General features: G+C 41.0%; 1 protein-coding gene across 2 annotated transcripts in view; it reads right to left on the bottom strand.

Annotated features, from left to right (window-relative positions):
- Positions 1 to 20,015, bottom strand: part of LOC133400220 (plexin-A1-like) — a 187,461-nt gene that overhangs the window by 103,827 nt on the left and 63,619 nt on the right. For both annotated transcript variants that reach the window (XM_061672672.1, XM_061672665.1), the window contains one exon: positions 9,343 to 9,474. In XM_061672672.1, coding sequence (XP_061528656.1) covers positions 9,343 to 9,474 — 132 coding nt within the window. The remainder of the gene's footprint in view (positions 1 to 9,342; positions 9,475 to 20,015) is intronic.

Genomic DNA, 20,015 nt, shown 5'->3' with positions numbered 1-20,015 from the left:
CAACCATATGTGCGTGTGAGACCAGGCAACTATTTAGGTAAAGCGTTTATTTGGGAGAGACACTGATTTCACTGAAAAATACCATTAAATCATACAATCTATGCTTTTACAAACAACTATTACATAAAATGACATTATGTGTCAAGTGAAGCTAGGGAAAATGCATTTAAAGCTGGAATTTGCAGTTTTAAAAAAAACAAAAAACTACGAAGTGACAGCAGAATATTATCAAAATGATCTTTCGTGAAATCATTCCTCGCTGGCCCCATCTAATGCCTCAAATGTAATTTTCATTGTTATTGTACAACTGGGCTAGGCAGGACAAGAATAGCCAATCAGCGGGCGGAGACATAGGAGGCGTGACCAACGAGATGTCAATAGTGCAACTCGTGCTCACAAACCTCGCCGGGGGGCACAGCAGCCTTTCTCAAAAGGAGACTATACCGTAGTTTCTTGGCCGGAATATTTAACTCTGCAACAAAAGTTAAAAAGAAGGAATTGACAGCTCTCTACTTCAAATCAAGGGTAAATATATGCAACTATAACGGTGGACGGTGTCCAATACACAGATTCTCCGGGGCTGCATGAGCTTGGAAAACCATCACTTACATCACATCACCATTCTCCCCGAGTCGTCGGGTAAGTTGATCATCTCTCTTAAATTTTGAATTGGTTGCATATTCCAAAAATACATCATACCGGCAACATATGTGAGGTGAGCCCAGGCAAGAGGGACGCAGGTCCCTTCCTTGAGCACTCTGAGGCGGCCGGCCTAGCGCGACGAGCCGCTGTCTTTCTGGTTCTTTTTGTTGCGTGAGCTGGCGGCGTTTCATTGAGCAGCCGGGAGCAGGGGCAGGGTTTGGGGCGGGGACTCAAGTAAGGCGAGATTCAAATCTTGCTAGCATTTTAAAAATTGAATATTCAACCTCTAAATAACTACAGCATATAGAGAAAATCTAAATGGGTTGGATGGGTAAAACATTTTAAGAAGTTGAATTTGTAAAGTCATTACACTTTTAGAAAGGTTCTTCTGGATCTTCAGAAGTGTAAGGGGCAATAAGTGAATACTTTGAGTTTTACAATGACACTCCAACACTAATCACATTATTACTTTGCACTACTCAGCCTAAATGTGTCATTCTATTTCTTTGCTAACTGGCTGGAAAACATAATTGCCTCATTCTTATAGGTGTGCTAGTGTCATTCTAAACATCCATGTAAACGTGCCTGATAAACACAATCGATGACATAATAGATCTGAATGAGTTTCCCCAATTGTTAGTCTCCTTTATTCAATGCAATTTCTTCTCATCCCCTCTTCCTTTGGCTTTTTGTTCTACTACCATCTGTCTTGTATTTGTCCGGTTACACAGAAAAACACAGTAAATGAAGCCGTAGATCAAAAGTAGACAAGGCAGAGACAACGTTGTTGGAGGTAGACGCGCAAGAAACGGCTGCCTCGTGACTAGAGGATCTCTCCATTATTATTCCATCACTAGCCGACATCTAATCAGGTGTTAGTTTCGTCCACACACCGCGGTTGGAAATGTTTGGGAGTTTTATTTGTACCTTACATGAAATAGAACTAGGCTATAAGATGCTAATTGTTAGAACAATAATGCTAGAAATAGTGAAGAAAAATTGCCACCTGAAAAGCATTTGAAAACAAATCCTCTACAGACGTAGCAGATTGTGACCAAATCCAATAAACCCCCTTTGCTTGGCAGGAATAACATCAATTCTACTGTATTATTAAGTATATAAAACAATACAATTACTCAATGTCAGTGTTATTTATCTGCTTGTTTTACTCACACACCAGCACATTTTCTTGTTCCTATCCTAGTCATGTCATTGCTCTCAACTCCATGAAGACATTTTGCTCTCTCAGTCCCTTTGACTGTCTCACAAATCAAATTCTGATCAGCTCTCATTCACTCTCTCTCGACTTTACCCGACATACAGTACAGCAACCGCAGTTTACAAGCCTTTGCACAGAAGTGAAGTGTGCACCATGATACGAACCCAAAATGTTGACTGAAAACTTGAAAAGTATCACGCATAGCAAACGTTTGAACCTGCACGTGCACAAGTGTCCACCGACAAACAGAACAACACAATAATAAATGAAAATAGAATATTTAACATGATTGCATATAGTTTAGTCGGCCTGTACTGACTCATGGTTTGAATGCTGGAAACCTCGACACCTCACTATGCGCCGTTGGACGTCCTCTTTATTTAGTGGTCTATACACGTCTGTGTGTCTGTCCATCTATCCATTTTCTTCTGCTCATCCAGGGCCTGGTCACGGGGGCAGCAGCTTGAGCAGGGAGACGTGGATTGCATTGACAAAGTGGATCTAGTCTCTCCATTAACACTGGAGTCGATTTGGCTGATATTCATACACAAATCAGATTTGTGTCAGGCCAGATCCACATTTGGAGTCTGAGGAAACATTTGGAGCTGGCCTGATTCCCACCTGAAGATGTATGATTGCATGTGATGTTCATCATTGCACCACAGAGGAGCAATAAATCTGAATTGTGTCACTTGAAACATGTGAAGCGAGAAACTATTTGGCACTGTTTTGTTTTCACTTCCTGGACACAATTCATCTTGGTTAATGCAGCAAGATGAAAATCAGGTTTAGATGTAGTCACCACAAACTAGAAGCAGCCTTCAGGGACAGGACTGCATGTGAGAAGACATTTTCTAAATAATATTACTGTCTGTCTAGACAACTTCAAAGTTGACAAAACAGCAAAAACGCCGATTTGGTGCAGTTTTCCCCGCTGACACTTAAGCGCAGTAAATGCTGAGTGAATTGACTATGAAGCTTGTCTAATGTAGTGCCAGGCGCAGCATTTCTCCACTGTGCAGTACTGCACGCCTCCGTGTTTCTGAAGGCTCGTCAAATCGATAGACGAAGGTGCGTCATCAGCCCGTTATGTCACTGTCTGAGCGTCCCCGCAGAGGAAAAAGGTGACGCCATTAGCTGTCAAGAGGTCACCTCGTGAATCTGTTTTACAAGAAAAGAGGCATGACCTTTCCCTTTGTGTTAATTAGTTAACTTTGGCTGCATAGTCCTTTTTTTAGAAACTGCGTGGATTCCTTAATTGTAAATTCATGACTCTATCTATGTAATGTGTGCGCATTTTTGTTGGAGGGTATTGTCACAACTGCCTGTTCTTGTGAATGCTCACACAAGGGCAGTGGTACGCTTGTTGATGAAAATGGCTGTTATGCAAGGAATATAGCATCTGTTTTTCTTTTTTTTTTTCCCCCATGAGGACACATTGACTGCTGATTACACGAGAAGAGGGTAATTTACCGTAGAAATCAATACATTGCAAGCTGTCATGTCCATGACAAAAATTGGATGATGTCATTGATGGAAGCGCGCAGGGAGTCTGAGGAAACATTCCTGCATCAGCGGCATTAACGACTGAGAGCGATGATGACATGATGAAAAATGTATTTTTCTATTTTGTTAGATAGGGACAATTGGAACATGTAATGGTAAAATAACTGGAGTGGTAAAATTGACTTAAGCCATTGTTAATTTTTTTATGAGCTGAAAAATACAGAATGTGATGTCACTGAATTTACTGGACGCGAGCAATAAACAATGTTGGCGCATGGGGAGTCTGTGTGTGAGACAAAGATAGCCAAATGTAAATATTGCATTAGCTAATCAAAAAGTCGCTCTTGGTCACAAAGCAGACACTCTTATGTTATCTTACTTGCGTGTGTGTGTGTGTGCGCGCGTGTGTAGGGGACGAGAGTCACCTCTGGGACAAAGATAGTCCAATCCAACACTTTTAATTATGTGAGCGAGTGAATATGGGGAAAGGTAAATTGCTCTGTCAAGCTGGGAAATGGGCTTTTTTATGTTTGAGCTCTCATCACTTGGCATTTCTATTATTCAACATGGAGAGAGGCCGGCTGGGAGGAGGAGGAGGAGGAGACAAAAAAGATGATCGTATATACAGCGCTTCCATAAGTGCACATCGAGACACTATAAACACTCACTTTTGAGGTTGTAGGCAAGATCGAAAGGACCTATTTCTATCTGTTATCACTGTAGTGAAGTACAGTGGAAACACTATAATACACCAGCAAAATTTGACAGAAAAATATTCCTCTAAAGTGAGGTTATGTTTTTAGGACTAGGTTTGCCTATTTCTCCAGTATATTAGGGATGTGAATCCAATCACAAATCTGACAAATTAACCACACATAATGGCATCACTTGTGAAATGACGCAATGACTTTGATGCTAGGACATTGTGTTTATTATAAATGATTGAACTTCTACTAAAGTGAAACGTATAATGTAGAGGTGATTTTTGGCAGAATACAACAGGTTTAAAAAAAAAAAAAAAAAAGTGATAAAACAGGAGTTTTTGGCAGACACTTGCATGATCCATGTGCATACACTATGATTTCTAGAGAATGATAAGAGAGACAAATATCAAATAGTCCTTTGTTTGCGTGAATAAGGCCAAAATCACCATCTGTACCAGTGGCATTGCCATTCCGGCTCCAGCTCGATTTATTTGATCTCAGGCCAGATACAAGTTTTACAGTGGAGTATAAATGATTGAAATCTGCATTTTAATATGGCCAAATATTTTAATCTACAACAGCCGGGAAAATAGAGAGCAAAAGCCATAGTTATGTTATCTTTTTGTATGTATTCCAAAATGTGCAAGCTTTGTGGATTGTCAATGTGCCAATAATAATAATAATAATAATAATAATAATAATAATGGGCTCGCGCTCACACTTGAGTGTATGCTATAGAGGCTATAAAATTGCAGGTGGAACGCAAATGTCAAAGATTTGGACTTAATATGGTGCAGCTTGAAGTTGCGTATTGGAAAGTTGAATTTGTTACATGACTCCTGTCTGCAAGTTTCTAAATGAAGGCACTGGAGAGGACAAAACAATTAAAAGAAATGTTTAACTGTGGCTGAACTAAGTTGGACACGGTCGGGTCGCGTCAGTCTGATACTTCAAGCGGAACTACCCTCAGACTATAGGAATAATGGGAAAAATAGGAAGTTCCTTTTTTTTTTTTTTTGCAAAGTCCAGAGTAAATATTTGTTTGCCTTCGGATGTGTTTGGCTTGAGAAAGCGAAATATTGTTGACACCAATGGGCTTGGTCAGCATCGTCGAACGAGGACAAATTATTCAAAACTGTCCTCCAAAAGCCTCAGGCACAGACAACGCTCCAAATCAGCAGACCAGAGAGAGGCTTCTGGTCCCCTTTCATGTTGAATGTATTAAGTTGGAGAGTGAGACCTTATGCTGTCTGAAGCCCCTACTACAAGAGCACTTCTGCCTAAACTCAAGTGTCGACCCAGAACAAAATAAAGAAATGACGCAAGAAGAGCTACAAAAGGAAACAAGGCAAATCCCACAAACCAATTATATTGTTCCACCTTAATCGCACTCTTTTTCTGTCAGATCGGAGAAAGGTTGCCAATATGGTCGCTGTTCGAGCTTTAGTTGGAACTGGAATTATGTGCTTCCCGAGGAGATCTCGTTTACTCTGTCTCTCCTCGAAAGGATTGAGGAGGCACACGCGTGCATATGTAGACGGTGCTTCCCACTTACGCATATTGACTCTGACATGACAGCATCACTGCCGTCCTTCTTTCCATGCAAGCAGTGTGGTTTTTATCCCGTCTTGTCCGAAAGTCGCAGCGCTAACACTCACACAAATGTAGCACGACCTATCGGTGCTCATCGAAAAAGAAAACACTTGGCTTTAATAATTGACAACAAATTTTCTGCTGTCTTTGTAAATTGTTTTGGTCCTAATTGTGTTGTTATTGCTAATGAAAATTAGAGTGTGAAAAGTGTTGTTTTATGTGGCCGTTTTTAAGTTTTTTAAGTCTTTAATTTGAACAACAAGTATTTTTGTTGTTTTTACGATTCATATAAAAAAATATTCGGAGGCTTGCTTTGCATCAGACATTCCTGAATGTCACGTTATAAACTTTTCTGCAATACGTCCTCTCGATGCAGGTATGTAGCCTCCTCTTTGTACATCTTCGCTGCCGGGCAGAAGTCCCGTATGTCCGAATACGGTACATTTCATATTATTTGTCTGTTCCCAATTTGCCTGTTATTGTTATGCAATATGAACCAATTTAAAGTGGTGCTTGAGAACAAATCCATTGACACTCTTGAATGCTCAAAATGTCTGAGAAGTGCTGTGAAACTCCGCCGATTTCCTTGTACTGCGGAAGCCATGCAGCGTAACATTCGGCTAATGGGAAAGTCTGGATGGTTTTTTCACAATAAAAAAAATAAAATAAAATCATTAAAATTGAAATTAGTCATGTTAGGTGCAGTTGAGGAGGCTTATTTTGTTCAAATCAAACACTCATGCTTTGTTGCAGAAGGGCGCTTGTCAGCCTTGGAGGTAAGTTTACATGCATAGTAATATCCGCCTTAATACACAGGGTTAGTCGGCTCATTATTGTATTTATTGCATCGCTCATAGCTCCGGATCATTGAAAAAGAGTCTGGGACGATGACGTCTGCTTTCGTCACATATTAAAGGCTTTTCTTCTGGTCGGGGGCCCAGCGTTGTGTGACGAGGAGTTGACGTGAGCGTGCAATGGTGTATGATAGCGATGTATGATAGAATACCAAATTGAACAAAGCCATATATGGGAACACAAGCAAGATGGCTTTTTTTTGTTTGTTTGTTTGTTTTTTCCTGAAAAGTAGTGGTTTTGGTAGATACGAGGATTCCGCCTCACAGCGACGATATGTATTCGTGCACCTCCTCTTGGGCACAGTCTAAGCCTCTCTTCAACTGCTTTCGCCTCTCTCTCCCGTGACGGACAGGCCTAATTCCCCAGTCGGGCCAACATTGTCCATTTGTATCAATTACACTAGACTTCTTCTCTGCGCTCATCCAGACACACGGAAGTCAATTATGTCTAATCTTCGGTAAATTACACGGCACTCATGAGGCAGTTCTGTCTATGTGCCGGGGACGTCTCATTGAAGGTTATCACAGCACGGTCATTAGCTGGTATGAGATAAGAGTCTTGCAGGTAAGAAATGAGAAGAGGTTGAAAAGTAGAGCAAGGGAATGGGTCACTCTTAACGAATTCACGTGCGACGTAGCGATGATAATGCTCTGCTAGTTTGTGTTTCTACAGCAGCCCTTCGCTCACACGTCAGGAAAGTCACTGCGAAAAGATAAGTCGTTCTTCAAAATCGATCTGATTATTGCGACAATGACGGTGAAGTACGACAGAGCAAAGACCATAAAGTATTTACGTGAATTTGGCCTCACGTTTTGTTCTGAAAACAGCACGATGCCATTCTGAACACGTATTTGTCCGCATCTCATAAAACATCTGAATGCCTTGTTGGTTGCACTCAGTGACATCCATTTTGAAATAAAAAATGACATGACTGTCATGACATATGATGATTTAAAAACACCTCCAGGAAATTCTTAATGGGCGAAATTCTCCACCGTTTCGAAGTGAAGGCGACCTTTGTATTTTCAGCTCGGCCCCAAAGTGTTGGCTCATCATTAAAAACGCAATTAAAAAGACCATCTACACGTTGACTGTCAAAGGCAAAGATGCAAAGCCTTAATGACAACCGCCTCTGCAGAATCTGCTTCTAGTGGCATTGACAAGACATTTTAGATTTCTGTGATTGTGTAACAGATGGAGAGTAGGACGAGATTTTTTCGTCAGGGTGCTGTCCCTATGACTGGATCACTGAATAGCAGTCGGGCTTGGGGATTCATTGAATTTAATGAGTACTACAATTCGAGTGTCGGATTTGTCGGGAGATGTATTTTTTCTGGTCGAATCTTTGTAGTGCGTCCCTGCTGACGTCCACTGCTTACGCGAACAACATGGCCGTGAACAGAAAGGGGCTCGTTGACAAAGCCGCTTTTTCACACCCTGTAAGATGCTATTTTTTCAAGAAAGCTACTAGTGAGTTTAATTCCCTAAGACGCTGACAACGTGAGCTGAATAATTTTCCCATTGGTTTCCAAATGACAAGAAAGCAGCAATTGCTGAGTCAATCACGCTGAACATTGCCAAAGATCTGATGCACAGTTATACGTTAGAAAAACAGTGATTTATTGATATTTGGGGAACGTTTGGCTCAAGGTATGTGCTTCCAAGCCAAGTATTTGGCGGAGGTTGCCTCGTCTCACCTATACAACTGTACTGGAGAAAAGAAACTCAAGAAGCTGGAGTGGGTGCGTCTTTACTCGAATAACAACAAACACGGACGGATGAGCTGAGCCTTGCAGTCTGACGGCTGTTACCGTTTATTAAACTGGAGGAAATGTTCAATCTTAATTCATTATTAATCATGTCCACATACATGGGAAATGGGGAATTTTTTTCCAAGAGGAAGTACTTATTTTCACATTATCTGTAAGGGGGGGAAAAAAAACAATTCTAAAATCATTTCTGTGGAAGTTAAAAAAATATATTTCAACGCTTGTTTGCTATCAGGAGAAATAAAGGAAATCCTAGAAGGGTGGAAAAACAAAAGGTAACACTCGTTTTGAATAATCTCAGTGTCATTGTTCTTTTCTACCGAGGGAGAAAATAATCAATTCAAATCGGAAATTGGATTTTTATAGAAAAAGACCGTGATTTTATTTTAAAGACATATCTCCCAGCTCTAAACAGCAGTGAGGATATCAGTACTGAACATAACAAGCGGAAAACAGACAAACAACAAACTATTTCAAGTATCCTAATCAATTGGGTAAATGCTTTGAAATTGGACAATAATTCCCAAACACAGCTGATAAGAAATATAAACAAATTGTAAAACATTAAGCCTTAATTGTTCCCGGCTTGTTTGAATATGTACTAACATGCATTGTTCTTTTTTCGAGTCCTGTTGGGAGTGTGGTATTTAAAGGTATTTGGGTGATGGCTTTATGGCTAGTATTAATGATATTTATTCATATGCCCCAGTGACAATGTGTAGGTGCAGTATGTGTATGTGGCATGCTATTACACGCATATCGCTGCACTGTTTCTAACATTATGGTTCCATAATTAGCTTCACTGCTTGCTTCCTGGTCGATGATTTTAACTATTTCTTCCTTCTATTTGCCGTTCTGAAAATGTGTGTACGCTGCATGTTTGACACTGTTTATGAACATGTGCACATCCCTGTATCCTATGCACCACTGGGCAGATAAATGTCCATTGATATTTACTCATGGCTTCCTCTGTGTTGTCAGTGGCAACCGTACGCTGACTAATGATAACCTCGGGTGACTGTCGATTATTTCGGCGTGTGTGTTTCAACTTTACCTGTTGATCAGTGAGAGTGTACAAGTACTGGTGATCTGGGCTGAAGAGCAAATCTTTCAGGATGGGGTTCCCGTCGCTCACAAGGACGTTTTCATACAGCAAAGCCGGCTGGGAAACAGAGTTGACAAGGGTCTAGGAGAAGCCAAACAGAAAAACACAATGCAAAGTTTATAGTCCTGTCTTTCTTGATTACAACTGGCAATTTAAAAAATAAAAAACTTCTGCAAACCATAAATCGAGAAAGCAAAAAACAAAACAGTGCTAGACAATGCGTTAAAGGTGAATTCAAAGATTTTTCTCCGAAGACATCTGAATGTAATTGCCTTCCACCAATGAAATGAATGTCATATACAATATGCATGTTGCAGTGGCCACATTTGAGCATAACTTGGTTGAAAAATGCAAAATGACTTTATCACCACACAAACTTCTAAAACGGACCCAAACCAGCGATATGTTAAGAAAAATAAGTCTGAGGGTGAAGGCTGTTGTTAGTGTTAATAAAGTGTTAATCTATTAGTAGCTAATGTTGCCTGTGCCTAAAGTACTGTATCTGATATTGGTGGGTCAGCCAGTACACCAACATGTTAGCGCTGCTCTCTGGGCAAACATTACTGTTACGAGATGTGTTCAGTGCTTGCTTGTACCATCTTTCAACAGACTTCAATAATCACAAACTATGTATTTCAATCCAAAAATCCACTTCAAACCAATATTCAGAAACTATGACAAATGTATTCCACAATACACTATTTTAACTCCCGCTCCTCCCATTGTCTAAACTCAATATGCTCATTGACTGACTTTCCCCAAAGCCTCCCAAAACTTTTCAAATCTTCCTCCGCATTCCTTCCTTTCGCTCTTTGTCACCTTCAAGGATTTTCCTCTCCTGGTCTCAACAGTATGTGTAGTTATTATCTGTCAAATCAATTCGATCTGTGAAAATTTGGCCCTAATATATTTTTGGCCCGTAAACAGTACACAGTAGGTGTGCTTGTTTCTTAAGCGCAGCAATCCACGTTGTATAAAAGGCAAGTGCATTGATACGTCAGCTTTGAAAAGCTTCTCAGCAGGATGCGTTATCTGAACAATGTCAAGATTTTACACTATAAAGCAAAATGTCTCGAAGTTTACAACGAAATGGAATCAAACGCTTTGTGTGAAGAGCAGTTCGAACATGCACAGCTACTCACTTCCCTTTTGTTTTTTAAATAAATCAGCTTCAAAGAACATGGGGGGGGGGGGGACAGGCTCATGGAGGTTTACCTGACTTTCAGATCATTTTAAGATGGCCACTGTGGAAAGACGCAGGCTAACTGCAGACTCTAAATTGCCCATTAGTGTGAAGGTGGTTTGGAATGTTTTTGGGGAAGGAATATCCATAGAAATTAAGCAAAAAAGGTGAATAATGCATTTTTGCATTCCTTGTTATATTCATCACATTGCAAGCCGTCTTGCATTCATGCACACGGTCACTCACACACGCATGCGCGCACACACACACACACACACACACACGCACGCACACACACACACACACACACAGTGAGGTTGGAACTGCTATTCTGAAAAGCAGGCATGAATGCTGCAGCATTTGTGACGGTTATTGTGTAAAATTATGCGGGAATGTGATCAGCGACGGGCGACTTGCCCTACAGCTCGGGGCAGAGGGCAGTTGGAGGGGGATTCAGGTCAGCTGGCACAGAAGGAAAGCAGAGTGGCACAGGTGAGCATATATCGTCACGTTTTCAAATAGCCTGCAGTTTTCTGCTCCCCTCCTGCGACATGTAAACTTCAGAAGTGACACCATACAGTACATCCATCCATCCATCCATCCATTTTCTGAGCCGCTTCTCCTCACGAGGGTCGCGGGCGTGCTGGAGCCTATCCCAGCTGTCATCGGCCAGGAGGCGGGGTACACCCTGAACGGGTTGCCAGCCAATCGCAGGGCACATACAAACAAACAACCATTCGCATTCACAGTCACAGTCATGCCTACGGGCAATTTAGAGTGGATCTAGGTTTTTGTCACAAGATTTTGTGTACTAACAATTGTCTTAAGAATGTATATGAAATGCTTTGTTTAAACAGCAAACAGAAATAACTAACAAATCGCTGGATTCTTTAGCTAACAAACTATTGCAGTAGAGATTGAATCAAGACTGCTGGTTGCTGCCAAGTAACAGACTCCATTTGCTTTTATTTTAAATAGGCAGCATAACATCAGTTGCTAATACGAATGCTAAATTGGTCAAATTCCAAAATATCAACACGATTCCTAAGAATCAATCAATGAAATAATCAATTTGTATCACCAACCCAGTCAGAATGGCATATTTATAGGATAGAAAAGTAACCGAACCATACTGTAGTACTGTTTGGTACCCTTCTGTCGGTGTATCTAAAGTCTGCAATAATGACTTTAGGAAGGGAAATTGTAAATTATTCGAGAACGTGGCAGTAGTCCTCAGTGACGACCACAGTACAGAATCTGCTTTTTTTTTTTTAGTTTTTTTTTTCTCCCCCTTTTCATGTTCATGTTAACACATTTGAGCGTGAGAAGCGTCTCTCCGCTCACGCGCGAGCCATGCTGCGCGTCATCAAGAGAGCAGCTTATTTTTCTGCTTGCAGCCAAAACGAGTGTACAAATGATATGTGGATCTTCAGAGCATTCTATTTTGGGGGCCATTATCAAAGGCAACCAAATCCAGACTGACAGGCTTGTCACGAGCTGTGCAGCATACTTTTTTTAATCTGGCAGGAATACCTGCAGGAGCTTGATTAATGTGACTGTGAGAATTTAGGAGGAAATATTACAGAAAGTAAACGCTACATTATGCTTGAATTAAACTATGATATGCAATATAACTGTGACTGTGCCTGAAAGAGCTTTAATGTTATATTTTGTTATGAAAAGGATCCAGCTATGCATTTGAGGGTGTGCTGGAGCCTAGCCCAGCTGACTTCAGGTAAAGACGCCGGTAACAAGACAAACAACCATTCACATACACATTCACACCTAAGGACAATTTTGAGCCTTCATTTAACTTAACATGCACGTTTTGGGAATTCGGGAGGATGCAGGAGTACCCGGAGAACAGAGGAAAGCCGGAGCCTGGATTAGAATCCCCAACCGAAGAATGGTGAGGCGGATGTGCTAAACACTCAGCTACAGGGACAAAATGTCACTGCATGTACCATTTTCTCACGATGTACTTGTATTCTATTCATTTATGTTTATATTTATTTGTTGAAACAATCTGCTGTGTGCTGCTGTTGGTAAAACTTTCAGAACACCTGCATCTCCCCTCTGTGGATCATTAAAAAAATGATTTTATCTGATATTGTGTCATCATTTCTAAGTGGTTAATGCTAGGTCATAATATGTTCATGAAAAGAAGCCCAACGCCCAAACTGAATCGGCGTTCTACTAAATAAAAACTCACCAAATAACTAAAACGGAAAAAACATTTTCGTTAACGAAACAAAATTAAAATTCAATGAAAAAAAAAATTAAAAACTACATAAAGTATTTTCTTGAAACAAAGCTAACTAGAATTAAAACAAAAAAATGCCCTTAGTTTTCATCTTTGTCAATTAATTTCATAGGTGAACTTGCGGGGTTGATTTTCAATGTATTTATTTCCGTACGGCACAAGGAAGGTCGAACAGTCATTTGGGAATTGTTGTTCTTTTACTGTGTGTCATGCAGAAACGACGTCATTAGGTAGCAGCCAATAAGAAGGCGCTGTACATGTTTTAAAATGTTATTTTTTTTATGTTGTTTTTTTAATATCTCACACTCAACAAATACTCTGTTTTGAAAAACAAACTTATACTGAAACTAAAAAAAGTATTTTTGAAAAAGTAAAAACTCATAAAAACAAACAAACCTGCTCTAAAAACTAATTAAAAATACCTGAATTTGAAATCAAAGTCAAGACAAAATAAAAACCAACTATAATCGAAAATGTCAAACTATTATAACCCTGGTCCATGGTGATAAAGTGAACAAAGGGGAGGATTTAGTCAGTACTACATGCAAGAAGTAATATGATAGTAATATTAGTATGTACCAGAAAATTCAATGAAAAAAAATAATAGAAGCATGATGGTTTCATTCAACTATCATTTTGGATTAATAGTACTTAGCTCCATTCTGCCCATATGCTTACTTTATCTCTCTTTTCTGCTCTTCATGTTTTAACTTTTTATCCCCCAAATTTTTTTGTAAATGCAAATGAATATTTTAAAACTTCTCTATCAACATTCAACATTATCAATCTATTTCTTCATGCCCACTGCCCATCATCTTGTGGTGTCACTGACCTCCCCTTCTTCTTCAACATCTCCTTGTCTTTTTTTTTTTGTCATACACGTCTTTGCCCCCACCCCCACCCATTTTTTTTTTTTTTTTGTCGTAGTGACCTTAACAGTTAACTATGCACTTAATTACTTGGCTGGACGAGTAGAGGGTAGAAAAGGGCAATGGAGGGATAGTGATGGTAAGGAGGGAAAGTGGGAGAGGTAATATAGGAGCTACTTGTTAACCTTGTTAGCATTTCTCATGGAAACTATGTTAAAACTGTCCGTTGAGGAAGAGTAATGATGCAGGGTCCAAAATGTTCAAGTAGCTCTGCGATGATGAAGCGAAGAGAGGGAGGCATTTGCTTAATGAAATCTGCTCAACGCGTGTGTGGGATTGTGTGAATGTATGTGTGTGTGTGTGGGGGGGGATTGTGTCCATGCGTGTTTGTGTGGTCTCTAATGAAATTGATTTTGGTCTCATCCATTGATGAAGGTTTTGGTAAATGCTCATGTGTACAGTAAGCATTTGTGAGCACACCACACGCACGCATACACGCACACACTCTAGTTCCATATCAGCATACTGTGCACAAAACATCTAACCCCCAAAAGGAATGGTGAAGCACTGTTTGCGCCCTGTGATTGAATGGCGACCAATCCGGGGTCTACCCCGCCTCTCGCCCAAAGTCAGCTCGGATGGGCTCAAGCACTCCCGTGACGCGAATAAGACTGAGGGCAACAGAAAATGGAGGGATAAGGCAGAACGGCGCAAACAAGAGAGAGGAGAGATCTGTGACTGAACACTAAAGTGCGTGTGCGTGTGTGTACACATGTTGTCAGCAGGTGTGCTGTGATACTCTGGATGCCCTCCAGTCAGGGTTAGACACACACACGCACACACGCGCGCACACACACACACACGCGCCCGCGCCAGCCACACTAGTTACTTGTAGTGAAATTAATCATTGTCCCTTTGCCGCACCGCCACTCTCACAACAGGAAGATAGCCTTCGGTGACACAGACACACACACACACACACGCGTACACTTGTATTACCAGTGACAGGAAAACAGCTGGCCGATGACAACATGCCATTATAATGCATTCTTATTAACAGTTTATAATTGCTTTGCTCAAAACAACAACATGTGCTTTTGATCAAGAATATATATATATATATATATATATATATATATATATATATATATATATATATATATATATATATATATATATATATATATATATATATATATATATGTGTGTGTGTGTGTGTGTGTGTGTGTGTGCAAAGTAAATGGCTGCTTGGATCCCCTGGCCACTAGACAGCCTCCAAAATAGTAAAGGATTTGGTTGTCGTTGTTGTTTAATGCATTAAACATAGAAACATGGCAGGAGGGGGCCCCTAATCAAATTATGTTTAGGGCCCCATAAAAACTTGGCCCGGCACTGCTTAAAACTTTCAAAAGTAAAACTTGATAGCAGCTACAATTACACTGACATAATTGTTTTACTGCTAGTATGCCTTACTAGGACTATTAGCACTGTTAAGGGTTGTCACTTAAACTTCGGGGAGCTAAAGTCATTATTCCCTCAACTATCATGAATGGGATGACACCTTATAACCAGAAGAGAATAACAGAACGGATATATTTCTATTCAAGTCTGGCACAGTGACAATCACGCAAAAGTCCCCTGACTGAAGTTGCATTTAAGAAGTTCTCGTGAAGCAGTACGACGGGCAACTCTTGTACTGTCACTCATGCTGGGGGGGAGCAACAACTTAGAAGCACATTTTGAAACTGAGACCAATAGAATGTTTTGTACACTCCAATCTTGTAAACCTGTGTGCGTGGACACTACCAAATGACATCTAGTCCTTCATTTCCTCCACTTAATTGTTTCCAGTCTTACACCGCATAAATTCCCCATCAATGTGCATAATGTTCGTTAATTATTATCAATTCACCAGTTTTATCTATTTACAACTGAGTAGTGGCTCCTTCAGGACTCCTAAACTAGACCACAATTGTGTAATGTCCCACTTAATCACGTGACAGATACATTTGGCTCACATCTTGAATTGGGAAGATTTGCATCGAAATCAAGTGGAACTGTCACACGTCAGATGTTTGAGACTAAATTCAATTAAGTATTTTTTTAAGGCTCCTCTTCCTTCCACCCCCACAGTGCCAAAATGACATACAAGTAGGGCAGACGGTGCACTAAAACAGCAGCTCTAGATTCTTCCCTGAGGCAGATCCTGCGGTGTGAGGCCACTGTGTGTCTAATGACAGCCACACACTTCTGCAAAATGTCATGTAATTGTGTGGAAGTTGGCTAGAAAGCTTCTGAGAAAATATAGGCTACATCTCACAAAAACTTCTCTATGTGTATGCATTACAGAGTACTGTATACATCTCTAATGTGCATACATTTTAAAAGGCCTAAAGAAAAAGACTAACCATCATTATCCTGCTCCCACACGCACGCACCACTCCGGAGCAATAATCATTTCAGCAATAATAATTCCCTTATGTTCAAAAGGTAAATTTACAGTTGTTTTAAACAGAAATGTATACACATGTGTCTATAAGTTATTTGGTGTACTATGTGTAGATCCCTAAATGGAGCAGTGTTGAACATATCACTGCAGCAATAAGAGCACAAAATACTCTCTTAAAACATTGTCGATAATCACACACAATGTTAAGCACCATGTTCGCATTTTGTGGACAATTTTTTTCGCAGCTAAATATAATACATTGGATACGGGATAGCAATCAGACAACCAATCAAGAGCCTAAATAGTCCGGGTAGACTAAAGGAACTTCATGTCCCCTCCATTTAAAATCACACTGGATACCCAAGAACCAAAACAAAGCATCAGTAAAAAATAATCCAACAAGGGGTCTCCTTAATTAGAGTCACAGTTGCAAGCCAAAATAAGAATGCAACATGGAGGAGAAACCAAGCAAGAAGGGGGGGAAAAAATGGAAGAGCAGCAAACCAAAGTATACAAAAGTATCTACTTGATGCATTTGTTAACATAAATGTGTCCAAATATGAGCAGCGACATTTGACATTTTGACCACCAAGATGCCAAATTTTGAATTGACTTCAATTGCTTGGGGATGATAATGAGAATTCATATAGTGGGGGGGGGAAAGCCACAGTGCAGGGACTAGCGCTGAAAGGTTCAAGGTGGACGCATAGTGAATGACATGATGCATTCCTGCACCAAAATATATACCCAAACCCCTGAGCTATTGTTTTCAAAATACTTCCATAATGGCTTTATCCCGACAGAGGCGGGATGAGGGAGAAAGACCATTAGAAGAAAGTAGTCATCACTCTAATTCCTTTTGTGCCATCGACTTCCTTTCTCTCTTCCCGCACTCCTCTCTCCACCTCAACTTGTCACTTGCTTTCTTTTGCACCGCCTCGGCTGACACACATCAGCAGCCAAGCAGAACGCACAAGGCTGCGTATAGCGCAGCGCAGCGGCTCTTGTACTCCTCGCGTTCATGTGTGTGTGTTCCTTTCTTTAGCCTGCAGTGAGTGGTGAAAGTACAACTAAACGAGTTCAAATTGTCAAGAGCAGAAAGGTGTGGCCCTCCAGGGCTAGCGGATCGCTGTCGACAAGGCGACAAGAGAAGGTTTAAAAGGAAAAGAATGGAAATTCCGATGTTTAACACACACTCGGTCAATGCTGTCCCTTTGGATGCAGCTGATTAGAGCAAATATGCGAAGGTAATGATGCTCCCGTTGCGTGTGCTTATGTTGATAAAGTGCAGTCGAGACCTCAGTGTTGACTGAACATTTAGTATGTGTGTCAGTAAACAAGGAGAAGACGACGAGCCATTAATAAAGATGCGCCGCTTCAGAATGATCACTACCTGACCCGAACGACCCGGATCAAGAAAACAATGTCTTGGTGCGCCCGACGGTCCGAGCGTTTACTGAGTGAATGATTAATGTCCCTGCCTCCCGCGCTCCTTCGCTGGCGAGTTGCCGCTGTTATTAATTCTTGGCTGCAGAGGAAAGGGCAAAAGACTGATGAGTGGGACACATTTTGGACAGCCTCGCGTCAAAGGCCACAAGCTTAAGGCAGCAACAACCATTATCTATGCTGCGAGATCATCCAGGCTTTATATTAATTCATCTCCGAACAATATATGGAGGACTTGAAGACATCAAATAATCATGTTGCTCCATCTGGCCTTGAGAAAGTGATAAGCTGGAAAAACAGCAGATGACCTGGGATAATGTCTGGAGAACAATGAGCCCGCCCGGGACTTCCCAATGACATGCTGTTATCCTATTTTGCATACTTACAATAAAATCACAATTGACATTTTAAGGTTGCCAATGTGTTACAATACCTGATCACTTAAACGTGCAGATACAGGTACATCGCAAGAAATTCAAATAGTGTCACACGCTTATCGTAAGTTAGTTAGGTACTTCAATTTAAAAAGTGAAAAACTTTATAGACATGCACTACACACACTCAATATGGCGGCTGTGAATCGGTAGGTAGAGCAGGTCGTCCAGTGACCGAAGGGTCACTGGTTGGAATCCCAGCTACGACTGTCCGCATACCAAAGTGTCCTTTAGCAAGACACTGAACCCTAATTTGCTCCCAGTGGGCCTGGCAGCGCCTTGCATGGCAGAAGTCGCCCATTGGCGAATGACTGTGTGTGAGTGGGTGAATGTGAGGCTTTGTAAAGCGCTTTGGGCACTGATGGTGTAGTAGATAAAGCGCTATATAAATGAAGTGCGTTTACCATTTTTACTATATATATATATCCATCCATCTTCTTCCGCTTATCCGAGGTCGGGTTGCGGCGGCAGTAGCTTTAGCAGGGAAGCCCAGACTTTCCGGGGGGGCAATAAGTATACCCACACCTGCTCGGAACGTCTGAACGTCACACACCAGCTCGGGCTCCTTCCCTGCCAGAGAGGTGACATTCCATGACCCTAGAGCCAGCTTCTGTAGCCGGGCATCGGATTGCCAAGGTCCCTGCCTTCGGCCAGCGCCCAGCTCGCACAGCACCCGACCCCTGTGGCCCCTCCCACAGGTGGTGAGCCCATGGCAAAGGGTCCCACATTATCCTATCGGGCTGTGCCCGGCCGCATCCCATGGGTGCAGGCCCGGCCACCAGGTGCTCACCTTTGAGCTCCACTTCCAGGCCTGGCTCCAGAGGGGGGCCACGGTGACCCGCGTCCGTGCAAGGAAACCTAGATCCATTTGATTCTTTCTTCATAGGGGTTTTTGGAGCCGTGCTTTGTCTCGTAACCTCACCTAGGACCTGTTTGCCATGGGTGACCCTACCGGGGGCATGAAGTCCCAGACAATTTAGCTCCTAGGATCATTGGGACACACAAACCCCTCCACCACGATAAGGTGACGGCTCAAGGGGAGGTATATATATATATATATATATATATATATATATATATATATATGTGTGTGTGTGTGTGTACCCCCACCTTGCGACCAAAAATAGCTGGGATAGGCTCCAGCACGCCCGCGACCCTAGTGAGGATAAGCGGTACAGAATATGGACGGATATATAATTTTGATGATTATAGCTTTTCTGCAAACGAAAACGCCAAATTCACCATCTGTAGAAACTAGAGTATTATACAAGAAACTATCAAGAAACAATGGAAACTATTTTTAATGTCGAGATTAGGCAGGAATTAGCCCTCCGAAAAGTATTTTCCCCGAGTGCTTAATAAATCTATATTGTGCATGTACTATTGAGTACTGAACTATTTGGAATTTTCTTTTGAAAAGAAAGTACCTGTATAGCTTGCAGAAGCAGTTTAGAGAAGCAATGTTTGAGGCCCTAATAAGCTAAAATAAATACAAAAGCTGCATGTATTGCAATTGTACACACAGGCTTGTGGAAAATAAATGGAGTTAATCAGTCTCCATCCTATCATCTTCTGTTCAATGTGAGTGGGTGTTTTAAAGCTTCTGGACTATCAATAGGGTTGTTTTACATGTCGAAATGATCACGTTCCTCAAGAGGAATCAGTAGACTAGAGTTGCTTAATTTTGGAACGGTTGCCAATGTGCACTTCAATATGAAAAAGTTCAAAAGGAGTTTATTTTTTTTGGGGGGGGGGGCTAAATTTAATAATGCAGTCAGTATTTCAGTAACTAATATGCAAAATTAATCAAAATATAATAATCAATAATGATGGGTTTGAATAATTATATGATTACTGGAAACTGTTTTTATTCTTAGTGTGTAACTACTTACTATTTTAAAATGTCATTTGTAAGGAACCCTTGTTGATTTGTGAATCACGAGAAAACACCTCTGAAAACTCCACCTATTGCCACCTA

Source organism: Phycodurus eques, chromosome 1 (genome assembly GCF_024500275.1).
Source record: "Phycodurus eques isolate BA_2022a chromosome 1, UOR_Pequ_1.1, whole genome shotgun sequence".
NCBI classification, from domain to species: Eukaryota; Metazoa; Chordata; class Actinopteri; order Syngnathiformes; family Syngnathidae; genus Phycodurus; species Phycodurus eques.
Note: the sequence above shows the minus strand (reverse complement) of the source record. Positions and strands in the feature narration are given on the sequence as shown.